This window comes from Punica granatum, chromosome 8 (assembly GCF_007655135.1).
Source record: "Punica granatum isolate Tunisia-2019 chromosome 8, ASM765513v2, whole genome shotgun sequence".
NCBI lineage: Eukaryota > Viridiplantae > Streptophyta > Magnoliopsida > Myrtales > Lythraceae > Punica > Punica granatum.
In genome coordinates this window covers 13,304,968-13,317,587 of record NC_045134.1, presented here as the reverse complement: position 1 = coordinate 13,317,587, position 12,620 = coordinate 13,304,968, and the positions used below count along the sequence as shown (strand labels likewise).

The 12,620-nt window shown below is 42.7% G+C and overlaps 3 protein-coding genes across 3 annotated transcripts; 1 reads left to right on the top strand and 2 right to left on the bottom strand.

The window, feature by feature from the left end:
• Window positions 1-1,855: 1,855 nt before the first annotated feature.
• Window positions 1,856-3,875, bottom strand: LOC116189101 (protein psi1-like). Its single transcript, XM_031518631.1, has 3 exons — window positions 3,594-3,875; window positions 2,607-3,067; window positions 1,856-2,449 (listed from the first exon to the last, which is right to left on the bottom strand). The coding sequence occupies exons 1-3, from the start codon at window positions 3,831-3,833 to the stop codon at window positions 2,002-2,004; spliced, it is 1,149 nt and encodes a 382-aa protein (XP_031374491.1). The 5' UTR covers window positions 3,834-3,875; the 3' UTR covers window positions 1,856-2,001.
• A 1,606-nt stretch (window positions 3,876-5,481) lies between these two features.
• LOC116187624 (replication factor C subunit 3) lies at window positions 5,482-9,343 on the top strand. The gene is made up of 9 exons (XM_031516465.1): window positions 5,482-5,807; window positions 6,410-6,626; window positions 6,939-7,018; window positions 7,099-7,258; window positions 7,666-7,747; window positions 7,955-8,084; window positions 8,175-8,238; window positions 8,366-8,434; window positions 8,907-9,343. Exons 1-9 carry the CDS (start codon window positions 5,612-5,614, stop codon window positions 9,004-9,006), a joined length of 1,098 nt encoding a protein of 365 aa, XP_031372325.1. The 5' UTR covers window positions 5,482-5,611; the 3' UTR covers window positions 9,007-9,343.
• Window positions 9,344-9,463: 120 nt separating this feature from the next.
• Window positions 9,464-12,046, bottom strand: LOC116187625 (NAC domain-containing protein 2-like). The gene is made up of 3 exons (XM_031516466.1): window positions 11,765-12,046; window positions 11,378-11,652; window positions 9,464-10,470 (listed from the first exon to the last, which is right to left on the bottom strand). The coding sequence occupies exons 1-3, from the start codon at window positions 11,925-11,927 to the stop codon at window positions 9,982-9,984; spliced, it is 927 nt and encodes a 308-aa protein (XP_031372326.1). The 5' UTR covers window positions 11,928-12,046; the 3' UTR covers window positions 9,464-9,981.
• Between the last annotated feature and the right edge of the window lie 574 nt (window positions 12,047-12,620).

Here is a 12,620-nt window from a genome sequence, read left to right as displayed (position 1 = left end):
TGATGGTCCAATTCGGATTCGAACTTGAATTATTCGAGTACAGTGGAAATAAAAAACTAATGGATAACTGTTTGGTTTGTCTCTATCAAATCTCCGGGAGACACGTTGGGATAGCACTTTGACCTATATATATATATCTTATTAAGGTTGGTGAGTGGGTGCCTGGCATGGCACCTGCCTATTTCTTGTTCCATTAATTATTTCCTTTTCTTTTCCTTTCCTTCTTTAAGCCACCAGAACGATCAATTCACCTCCGAGTGAGTCAAACGCAGCCAATTACGTCATTTTAGGAGATTCATTCACAAAGATAATTAATTTCATTTGGCTTGAGTCTATTCCATTCCATTCCGTCCCTCTTTTTCCTTCAATTTTTTAAACATAATCTCATTTAGGGAACGATTGACCATTTGATTATTTAGACCAAAACGTCTTATTAATCATAAACATAGAAGTCGGTGAGGAATGGGTATATTTGTTTTAGTGAAACTACTAACGATACGATACAAAGAGATTTTGGTTCCACTCCCATCAATGACACCTTTCATTCATTTTTATTTCATTTTCCCATATTAATTTATTAGGGGGATGAGTTCATCTTGTTTAATTACAAAGTTGCCTTATCGCACCAATCAAATATGTCTTTAGAATTTACACATGGACCCAACTGAACTATTTTCATGATTCTTCTATTCTCGAGCTAGCTCAATGCTGGCAACAGTTTTATACTACATTAAGGTTATCCCAAGTCAATGTGTGAGGTGACGCTGACAAAATTATATAATGCATAGGATAGGATTGAAACCACTCGTAAAGTGCACTTAGCGTGTGAAAGCAAAAGTTTTGGAATAGATTCCCCGTGAGGACGCGATAGGGGTAATGATGGTGCCCTAGACCTATGGAGTGATCTTAGAATCGAGGTGACGGCTACTGATGTCATGCGTCAAAAGTCAACGTGGCGCGACTATCCAACGATCAAGGGGCATGTCTACTATGCTTCTTGTAGGGTCAATATGTGGGCTAAAACGTGCCACGTCGATGTACCCATTGGTGATTATGTGCTCGCAAATCGACCAGTCACGTATCGATACGTGTCCAGTTGTTTGCTTCCTCCACAAGCTAGGAGCCAAACAAGGGGCAAATGATGGACTCCAGGCCAAGCAACCCGAGTCCAAGTCCATCAACCAAGCCTGTTATGCTGGCTCACTAGATCAAGGGTAAGAGACGAGGCCCAACAGCTCAGCCCGCGACTAAGGCGAGTCCAGTCGAATGCATATAAGGCAAGCGACATGATATTTCCTTAATCATGGTAACTCGTATTGTCAAATATTTGTTGGATATATCTTCACTCAAGTATCTTGGGAATATCCCGATATATTTTCCCTCCTATATAAACATGTTAGGTACGCTATTTATAATTAATGCAACACGGGAATAAACCCCATACTAACTTAAGCATTGGAGGGTGAAATCGAGGAACACCCTCGACGTTCCTTCGTGCAGGTTAGCTTGGAGTGTTGTTCGTGCGAGTCGGATCTTGAAGACCATCATGACCTGAAGCTCGAATCTCAACTCCATCAGAAAGGCAACATTTTTAGGAATGAACTTAATCAAACTAGGATCCACGAACTCATGGACTCATTACTCGATAGGTTTGTTGTTCAATTTGATTCTAATATATTTGCTCGCTTAAATTTATACATATGTAGGTCCGTTGTGGCAATGTCTCGAATTCGAGTCTTGTGAATGCAGAAAATTCACGTTATGAGAATTTTATCCCTTAGTGGGCCGATTCGGCTTAATTGGATTAGTCGGGGCTCAATTGGATTTCCGGATACCAAAGTTCACACAAAAAAAAGACTATAGAACACAGTATGGATTCTCTACTGGTGCTAACTTTAATTACAACAACTTCACACAGTTTCGTCGAGCACAGAACAAGAACTGGAATAACAACCGCCCAAGAACTGCTTAAGGAAGAAGAGGGAAGCAAAAACCTTTGGATCATTCATCGGATTCCCTTAAGATACGAACAACCTCGGATCTTTGCTCATCCGCTAACTCCATTGGGAACTCCACTAGGAACATGACCCTGAGGTTTCCTCTCTTCCCTTGGTCTTTTGGGTTTGGCATGCCTTGCCCTTCAATGATCTTCTCGTAACCGGGGTAGATGATGTCTTTAACCTTGAGGTCAAGTTTCTCCCCGCCCAATAGAGGGACCGAAATCTTACAGCCTGTGAGGGCTTTTACCAGGGGTATTTCTACTGCCAACTCCAAATCATCACCAACTCTTCTGAAGAGAGCATGCCGCTTCTCTGCGATCACAAAGGTTATATCAGCGGCGTACATCCCTGGCCTCTCGTTGCCGATTCCTTCGAATGTAATCTTAGTCCCTTTCTTCCATCCGGGCTTCACTTTTATCGTTAACAACTCCTCTTCCTGGACTATATGCCTGTCCTCAAAGAGAGATCATAAAAACATACTAAGAAAATTGAAGACGAACATATTTCATGAATCATTTTATGTTGTAAGAGACTGGGTAGAAATTGATTAGTACAAATTACTAGTATTATATTACTCGATTACGTAACTATATTAATAGCTCATACCCCGTATTAGTGAGGACATCTCTAGTAACCTTGATCTTTTTCATGCAGCCGTAGCATAACTCCTCGAGGGTGCACTCCAACCTCTTCTCAATGGGTGGTGGCTTCATCATCATCTCGGTTGAGTTGGAGAACATAATCGGCGTCGAGCTCCTCCGACTCGAGTTCCTCGACATCGAGGCCATGGGCGAGGAGTCAGAACCATTCATCCCCCGGCCACTCATGTTCCTAAAAAGAGATGGCGAGGTTGGGGTCTTGCTCCGGCGGCTTGCGCTCTTTGAGAGAGGTGAAGGGACCGACGTGAAGTGGCTGAAGGAATCGGTGGCCCGCCGACTCCTGTCCCGGAAGAACATCCCGTGGGGGCTATGGCCTTCCCTGTGGAAATCATTGTTGATGTTGAACCCGAAGTTGTGGAAGCCATTCATGTTGCTATTATCTTCCTCTTGATTGGTGGAGTAGAACTCCTGGAATTTCATTAATAAAAAAATTTAGGTAATTAGTTAATTAAGTACATCTATAATTAGCAAGGGAATCTAATCATATTCATTCTGTTGGGGAACTATTAACAACACCTCAAAGATCTCATCCCCTAACAAAAAATAAACTAATAAACTCTTCATTTCATACGAGGACATTCGTCACTGTACTACGAATGCCCCTTGGTCCATATCTATCAATTCTGTGGTGCCAAAGAGTAATCTTGTTAGAGAAAGAGTCTTATTTGAAGAGTTATGTAAAAAAATTAGTGATACGCAAGCTTCAGTTTCTGATAAAATTTAGCTGTTTTGTCCTTGAAATCGATATTGAGTACAAAAGGAAAAGGTCGAAAGATGAGATTTCATTCTGAATACATAAAGTAAATGAAACTAACCCTAACTGGGCCATTAAACAATCTCAAGAAATGTACACCCAATGTTATAGATCCGTTCTTTTTTGGAGGATGCTGAAAACTTTGTGTTAAGAAATTAAGATCATCTACGCGACGTATACCTGTATGCCTTCAGATTCAACTTTAAGAGATGAACACGAGGTAACGTCGTCGGTGGTCACAACCGTAACGGCTTCAGGCTGCTGCTTCCAAGATAGCTTCCGTTTCGAATATTCATCAGAGGATAAGATCTTGTTGTCGGGTTTCGATTTCGGTTTGGTGGATAAGAAACTAAAAACTTCACAAATGTTGGGGATGCATGCGGCCTTTGGTGCGGCAATAACGTTAGTGTCATCAACCATGAAGGGAGGATTAAGCCAAAAGAGAGAGGGAAGGGGGGAGAGGGAGAGAGAGAGAGCGCAAGAAGAGCATAAGAGGATTGCACGGTAAAGCAAAACAAGGGAGCGATAACTTAGGCATGTCAATAGCTGAGAATCCGTCAAAATGAAGATGGAGAGGGATCGATGAGGTTGACTTGCATGTACATGTGCCCCACTTTTCATTGTTAGAGAGGCAAATGATTCATTTTGATATATTAATGTGCAAACTATAAAAAAAAAGGAAAAAAAATTAAGGTTTTATGTTATAGTTTTCTTGACAATTAACTATGGCCCGACGAGAAGATGATCGAGGTCTGAGGTCCGAAGAAGTGATTGTTCATGTACATATGTGACTTGGACCTTCTTCTTTTTTTGTGTACTTCAATATTTCGAAACCCAACGGATCTCGACCAATTCAGTTTGAATTAGATTGATCCACTATGAGATAAAATTCTCTAAATTAAGGATTTTATCCATTTATATGACTTGAATTAATGTCTTAGTTAAGGTGAACTATTACGTGGTTAATTTTAATATAAAGAATCTCGATATAAAAATATGAGATAGTCGAAGTCATTTAGAATAGCCCTGAAAAATAAAGAGTCCTTGCAAAATCATTCATTGATTTTATTTTTTCTTTATTTGATTTTTTTTAAGGAAAGATTTTACTTTTTCAATTATAAAGAGAAACTAATTAGTTTAATACAAAGAAATTGAAAATCAAATAAAAGAGGCATGCGTAAGTCACTTACAAGAATCGAAAATTAAACCCTTTTAACTTTTAGGTGAAAATATATCACTATATTATATTTCCACTACACTTAAAAGATTTTATTTAGATAGATGTGTAACTTAGATGTGACATGCTAAGAAAACGTATTCTTTCTATTAAGTGTAGCTGCTTTGGTCCATTCAACTAGAGTATATCACGTTCCATCTAAAACTATATAGTATTAACTTGATTTTTGGTGGCCTATAAGAGCCTAGCTAGCTTAATTCTGTGCCATATTCTCTCAATGAAACCTGGCATTGATCACGTCACATGAGAGAAGATTAATTTATCAATTTTACTAGAAGGGATGGCAAAATTGATCTGATCTGGCAACACCTTTCATGACCCGACCCCTACGCAGGTCAAGTCGAACCTCGATCTCTCATGCGATTCAGCCCAAGCTCCTATGTCTTTAATATAATGTAAGAAAATATAACACAAAATACTTACCTAATAAATATTAAAAGTACTTTTAGTATTATTTTATTGCTAACAATTGTTTACCTTGATGCGCGTTAATTCAGTTGTTGAATTCAAGCTTTCTTCCACATTCTTTCAGTTATGCCTCCTCATCTCTTTAATTCTCAAACATTAGAATCATCTTATCGCCGCTCACCATCACCAATCAATGTCAACCACTGACCATGGGCACTCTCCCTCGGCTTGCTCTATTGTGACCATAGAAATCAGCCACAAGCCAGTCTTGTAACCTTAAGGGGCTAAATTGCAAAAGAACAATGAATTTTGGGGGTACATTGCTAATCGACCCATAGTCCGGGGGCAAATACATAATTCACTGTAAATAGGCCCATTTCCAGGGTCCAAGCCCACATGAACTCTGCCTGCCCAAGACTTCATCATCATCCCGCCTAGCCCCCAAAAGCGCTCAATTGGCGCCATTTCTCTCTCTCACTCGTCTCACCGCTGAGAGCTGACTCTCAGCTTCAGCACAGGGAAGAAGGAGAAATCGGCGGGAGAGACCTGAACGATGATGGAGCCGATCTCTGCGATGGACGTCGACGGCGAGGACTATGGTACTAGTCACCCCACCAAGCCTGACAAGGGCAAAAACGTCGTCGTCGGTGCAGGCCCTCCGCCGGACAGCAAGGCCACGCCCTGGGTTGAGAAGTACCGCCCTCAGTCCCTCGCCGACGTGGCCGCCCACCGCGACATTGTCGATACCAGTAATCATTTCTCTTCTGCTCCTGTCTGTTTCCCCTGTTAGGGTTTTGCAGCTTTACCCCCTGAAAAATGTTCGGAGAAGAAATGAATGTCTGTCTGGGAGTTAAGCTTAGCTTGTTATTTTGGGGTTTCTTCAGCATCTCTTTGTACACTTTTGCTGATTCCATAGAATTGTTTAATTTCCTTTTAAAAATCACAGCTTGATACAATATATGTGTATATCTGTATGTGTGTGTGTGTCTATATATATATATATATATATATATATGTACGTGTGTGTATGTGCACATGTATGTTCCCTTCTTAATTCCCCGTTTTTGAGAAGATGGACAACTGAAATGAGAGGAAAAGTTAGAATCTTTATTTAATTTGTTGTACTTAATTGGCTTACGATAGATAGATAAGTAATGTGAAAGCACATAAGCTTAACCCGATGATCCAACGCTAGAAAATTGAAATTTGGGAAAAGAAAAGCAAATCTTAGCTGGGAAATATTCGGTTGAAAGACGGAACTTGTGCAGGGCAGAAGCAGCACGATTTTTAATTGCCATATATACATTGCTTCATGCAGCTTCTTATGGTTTTGTATTGAATTGTCAAACAGTTGATAGGCTGACTAGTGAGAAGAGATTGCCGCATCTTCTACTGTATGGTCCTCCTGGAACAGGAAAGACATCGACTATACTTGCAGTGGCTCGCAAGCTTTATGGAGCTCAATACCACAATATGATCTTGGAGCTGAATGCATCCGATGATAGAGGTATCGACGTTGTGCGCCAGCAGATCCAAGATTTTGCAAGCACTCAGAGCTTCTCGTTTAGGTGAGATTTGCATCCATGTCAAGCATGAATTTAAACATATAGGTGTGGTTGTTGACACTTAAAGCTGTTTAAAATCTCTAAATTGCATGGCAAGAGGTTGAGTACAGCTGCTGCTTCTTCAAAATGAAAGATGTCTAATGAATTCATAATTGGTTATCCTGTGGTCTTATTACCAAAGGAAAGTTCATGTGTGCATAGCATTGGAGACTTGGTGGAGAAAACAATCCTTAAGCATTTTGCAAAGAACTACAGTTTGTAAAATAATCATTATGGTTTTCTTTGGATAAGTGGCAATAATATTATGTTTTGCAGTGGGAAGTCATCTGTCAAGTTGGTTTTACTAGATGAGGCTGATGCAATGACAAAGGATGCCCAGTTTGCACTACGTAGAGGTCTGAGATCTTCTCTTGTTTAATTTAGTTTGTTGCTTTTTTCATCTAGCTAATTCATATTGTTGTTGTTCTTTATGCAGTGATCGAGAAGTACACGAAGAACACTAGGTTTGCCCTTATCTGTAACCACGTGAACAAGATTATTCCAGCACTGCAGTCAAGATGTACTCGTTTTAGATTTGCTCCACTTGACTGGCTTCATGTGACAGATCGACTTAAACATGTCATAGCTGCTGAGGGGTAAGCAAATCATTTGCTTCCTAATCATTCCAAGGATCTTCCTTTTGGAAATTGAGCCATTTTTAGGGTTTCATGGGTCATCTCTGCCCTAGAGATGCTTTGTTAGGTACCTGTAATTATAGTTTTATGATAAGTTTTACCCCTTTTTTTTTCATTCGAGAGAAGTTGAGTTCACATGTCACCAAGCCTATTATGGTTTAACATTTTGGCAGAAGTTAGTGCCTAAATACAGTTCAAATCCTGCCGTTCTGCCCTTGTTTAAGTAGTGCCGCCTTTGGCTGGTTTGGTCTGCGTCTACCTTTAAGGATTGATAAGTTGATGAAAGATGGAGCATGTTTACTCTTGCAAGAGTTACATCAAACATCGATCGCGGTTGATGCAATAATCTCAAACTCCTAATTATCCAGGCTTGATGTAACTGAAGGTGGCTTAGAAGCACATGTTCGGCTTAGCAATGGTGACATGAGAAAGGCCTTGAACATTTTGCAGGTTTGTCTCCTAGACCCTTTTCTTATCATTCTGATACATTTTGCAGTTGCTTTGAGTTTTGGCCTTAGCACTGACATCGTATTGTTCAATATTGGTCAACAGTATGAGAGTTCATGTGGAAGTGTGTTTGTGTGCATTAGTTTTGTTAGTATTGGCTTTATCATTATGTGCAAAATGACGTCATCTATCCCTTTTCTCTGATTGCAGTCAACACACATGGCTTCTCAACAAATAACAGAAGAAGCTGTATACTTGTGTACTGGGAATCCATTGCCCAAGGATATTGAGCAGATAGCTTACTGGCTTCTCAATGAATCTTTCGCCACAAGCTACAAACGTAATAGAGTCTGCCTGCTTATGCAATGAAATTGGAGCAGAGCACCCAGTTTCCTCGTGTTCTCACTAACGCCATCTTGTATCCCTGTAGGAATATCTGAGATGAAGACAAGGAAAGGGCTAGCCTTGGTGGATATCATAAGGGAAGTGACAATGTGAGTGTTTTGTTTACATCTTTTGTAATCTTACTCTTACTCCTCTTTTTTTTTTTTAATTATTATTATTATTATATAAATATTGTAGTTATATCTGCTTCAAGGAATTTTCTGTACATGTTTATAGGTTTGTATTCAAAATCAAGATGCCGTCAGATGTTCGGATCAATTTGATTAATGGTTTAGCAGACATTGAGTAAGTATATTTGCCCCCACTTTGCTTCTCTCTTTGGCTGACTGAGGTCGAATAATTGATCCTTCTGTATTGTAGTTTCCAATGAGTGAGGAAGAAAAACCAAATGGCCACAATTTTGTATAAACAGCATAATATTACAACTGAGTGCATTAGATTTTTGGTAAATGGCCATGAGAATATGCTGAAGACTACCTGGGCGAATTCTGGCACTCTGGAATTAATACATGGTTCCAACTTGACAAACTGCTTTTATAGCTTAGTCATGCCAGGATATTTTACGACAACAGTACGATCTATGCAATGCTTTCTCACACTTGAAACAAGTGAGGTGAACATCAGTAGATAGATGACAATTTTTCAGATACCTAGATCTGTTCCTTGCAGCTTTCTGTGAAGTAATTGGTGCAATAGCCGGATCTGATACTTGTGGCTGCATTTCGCATTGCTGAGTTGGATCGTTGTCACGTTGCAGGTACAGGTTGAGTTTCGGATGCAACGATAAACTTCAACTGGGTTCCCTTATTTCTTCATTCACAGATGCTCGAACTGCACTGGTTGCTGCAGCAAAGTAGGTTTGTTCCTTTACTAGACCTTGGCACCTTCCGGTCCCAGCCATCTCGCTTCCAAGGCATCCTGCCTAGCATCAGATGGACCTGCAGTGTCTTAAAGTAGCTATGTTTACAGAGGTTTCGTCGCCCTTAACAGCTGCCTCATCTTTTGACTACTTAGCGCTGGTCGGAAAATATGTTTTATGTAAAGTCGTCCTATCTAGGATTCTTTCTTTTTTCCTTGTCTTTTTTGGACGACGTACAATATTTACCAACGTGAAGTGCTCGAGTTTACAAACCTACCGTATGACATTGGACCGGCGCCCGAGTATGCATCATTTATTTAAGGCCTTTCACCTGATATATGTATAAACGAGAATTTTATTGATTCTTCATGGGGTCCTATTATCGTGAAGAAGGATCCCATCAGTTACAATTCCTTATGAGAAAAAGGTCAAAAACATGTTACTAAAGAGCATAATTAAGCAGGTGAACAAGATGAATGAATAATATAATGAAACTTCTAGAAATCTAGATTTATACGCACATGAGATACATACACATCATACATATATACACACAAATGCTACGCCCAAGTTCAACATTATGTGGGAGGGCCCCACGTCCCACCGTCCAATCCATCTTCCTATCTGAAGGCTGTAGAAACTACTGACCCCAAAATGGCGGGCCCCAAAGAACAATAAGAACTACGATCTCCTGCACTCACCCACACGGTACACTCATGGACCTTCAGTCTCGTGTTACCGCGTATTCATAAACCCCTCTACATCTAAACCTCGGGAATCCCTACCGTCCACATGAACGTTCATCAGACCGCCTTGGCGGCCCGATATCCCCCGCATCGATCCGACGACAAGCAGAGCCTCACGAACTCCACATCTTCAGGCAGGGTAGAATTTCCCCTTGACGTACCACATCATATCTCCTCAATCATTAACTAAATTGAATGGGGGTGGCCAATTGGGCCGGGCCCACAGCTCAAAAGGGCTTCTGCAGGTACATGAACATGTCCTGCAAAGGCGACATCTGGTTCCCACCGGGCAGCTGCTGGCCCGGCCCGGTGCCAAACTCCATCGAGTCGATGAAGCTGCTGGCGCCGCTCCCGCTGAAGTCGAGGACCCTCTCCCATTCGGTGCGCCACCTCGGCTCGCTCTGCACCTCGCACGTGAACTCCGGTGACACCACGTGATCCGAGCAGCTTGAGTCCGTGTGCAGCCTCGGTACCGAGTCGGACGTGTCAAAGTGCATAAAATCGCCGAGAGGCCCCGTAGCCGGCGGCGGGGGCATCGCAGGTCTCCCATACCCCCCGCCGAGGAGTGCTAGGTTGTCCGGCTTCCGGTCTTCCTCCAGCTCATCATAGCTGGTGGTTTGCAGGGCAGCCGGGGCCGCCACGGGGGCCTCAGGCGGTGGGCGCTTCTCGATCGTGCCCTTCTTGTTGTATATGCGGCAGAGGACCCAATCATCGAGCTGCAAAAGAATAAAAATCACCATCAATTGACGCCCAAGGCTGATTGATTTAATCCTCAATAATAAGCCAAACAGTCCTCTACATCCGTTTCCGTTGACGTACCAACGCTGCCGGGAGAGGATAAGGTTTCACGGGACATTTTTCCTTAACGGGAAAGTAATACACGTTGGGGTAACGCGAGCCACACGCGCCCCACCTAATTGTCTTGATCAAATTATTAACCAAAATTAAGTGCCATGTTTTGACCCCAAAAAAAAATGACATGCTTGTTTTCTTTTTCTTTTGATTTGATTTAATGGCCCGGCCCGTTGTTTTCGGACCGTCTAACAGAATGACAAACGGGGTGGTACCACAGTATAATTATTGGTAACATCCTAATTCATATATATAAATATATGTATGTATGCATATTTTATCTATAATAAATAATATGATTGCATCATGTCATAGACATTAATAATGATATGGTTCTAGAACGACGAGTAAATTAGACCCGATGTATTTCTATGGTAATATCCACCCTAATGATATGGTTCTAGAACAACGAGTAAATTAGACCCGATATATTTCTATGGTAATATCCACCCCGTGAATCATGAATTCGTACGTGCTTAGGTCACCGGTGGTCCCGTGGCCCTTAATATCCTAGGGACCATTGGACGGTAAGATCTGGTACGTCCACTCTAATCGTAGGGGCAGCCTAATTGACGTTGACACACTCGAACACGGTCCTACCGGGGGTAAAACAGTCATTTCAACCATAGATTTCAAGGCCACCATGAGATTAATTACGTGCCACGCTCACTAAGCCTATGATATTTCCATGATGCAAGTTTTAAGGTAAACCGAATTAATAATTTCGTAACTACTATAGTCTGTAGAGATGGTAGTAAAGTAAGTACGTACCCTCAAGCTGTTTTTCTTGCGGGCCGAGCGGTCCACGTCAGCGAGCCGATATTCGTGCATGATCCAGTTGGTCTTGTCGCCCTTGGGAGCTTTACCGGCGTAGAACACCAGAGCCTTCTTGATACCAACAGGCTTCGGGTGTCCGATGGGCTTGTCGGCCCCGGTCGCCTTCCAGTACCCGGACCCAGCAGCCCGGTTCGGCCTTGAACCGTTCGGGTACTTCCTGTCCCGGGGCGAGAAGAAGTACCACTCCTTTTCGCCGTACAACGCCTTCCCTGCACCCAATTTATCCAATATACACATCAGCCACCGTTCAAGGAAAAAATGGAATTTAACGGAAGGATAAGGACGGCAAGGCGGCAACTGGCGAGAGGCCGGGGTGCATACCGGGCAGGTCCCAGGGGTCGAACTTGTAGAGGTCGATCTCGGCGATGATCGGGACGGCGATGGACTGCGAAGCGCACCTACGGACGAGGTAGTGCATCACGAGCTCCTCATCCGTCGGGTGGAACCTGAAACCCGGGGGTAACTGCAGATCCGCCGCAGCCATCTTCTCCGTCTGTCTCGCTAATACTGCTAGAGCCTCTCCTCCGCTGAATAATTGACCCTCTTCCGTCCGCGTTTGTGTATAGGAACGGTGACGGCGTTTGAAACTTAATACGCAAGGGAGGGGAGGGAATATATAGGGGGTGGGAAGGGGTAGACGGTGGGTTCTAGACAGGAGGGAACACGTGGGCGACGGTGTGGGTGATGACCGCAGCCGGACACGTGGAGGGCATCGAAGTGAGGAGTATGCGTGTCGCCGTGGACCCCACCTCTCGGGAGGGGGAGTTTTGTCATGGCTTACGTCACCTGTTTTGGAACGTAGCGGTGGGCCCCCTCAGTCGGCAGTAGGGGATGGATGGAAGGGCCTAGGGATCCGTAATAATGTTGCGGGAGGGAAGGTGGCGGGGTCGGCGGGAGTATTTCGTCTTTCTTGGGTTTAACGGCGGATGTGGCCGACACGTCAGATACGGGTCTATCCACGTGGGCAAGTTGGCGGTTATCTGGTTCTGATTTTGTCAGCACCTTCTTTCATGGGATACACTTGGGATGTCAGGCCGCTCAACTTGCACACTTATTTATTTATTCAATATTTTTATGTAGTTACTAGTGTACCACATAGGCTAAACTAATTTAAATTTGTGGCGGATTGAACCATTAGAAATAGAACTTTTTCAATTATAAATTTTATTCGTAAGAT

Bases quoted from the DNA above. Each gene is read 5' to 3' on its own strand.
- LOC116187624 (XM_031516465.1), top strand. From the start codon at position 5,612: ATGATGGAGCCGATCTCTGCGATGGACGTCGACGGCGAGGACTATGGT. The intron at 7,259-7,665 runs GTAAGCAAATCA...CTAATTATCCAG, and splicing joins CATGTCATAGCTGCTGAGGG to GCTTGATGTAACTGAAGGTG. The intron at 8,435-8,906 runs GTAAGTATATTT...GTCACGTTGCAG, and splicing joins AATGGTTTAGCAGACATTGA to GTACAGGTTGAGTTTCGGAT.
- LOC116189101 (XM_031518631.1), bottom strand. From the start codon at position 3,833: ATGGTTGATGACACTAACGTTATTGCCGCACCAAAGGCCGCATGCATC. The intron at 3,068-3,593 runs GTATACGTCGCG...ATGAAATTCCAG, and splicing joins TTGAATCTGAAGGCATACAG to GAGTTCTACTCCACCAATCA. The intron at 2,450-2,606 runs GTATGAGCTATT...CTTTGAGGACAG, and splicing joins GATGTCCTCACTAATACGGG to GCATATAGTCCAGGAAGAGG.
- LOC116187625 (XM_031516466.1), bottom strand. From the start codon at position 11,927: ATGGCTGCGGCGGATCTGCAGTTACCCCCGGGTTTCAGGTTCCACCCG. The intron at 11,653-11,764 runs GTATGCACCCCG...AATTGGGTGCAG, and splicing joins CGACCCCTGGGACCTGCCCG to GGAAGGCGTTGTACGGCGAA. The intron at 10,471-11,377 runs GTACGTACTTAC...ATTCTTTTGCAG, and splicing joins GCAAGAAAAACAGCTTGAGG to CTCGATGATTGGGTCCTCTG.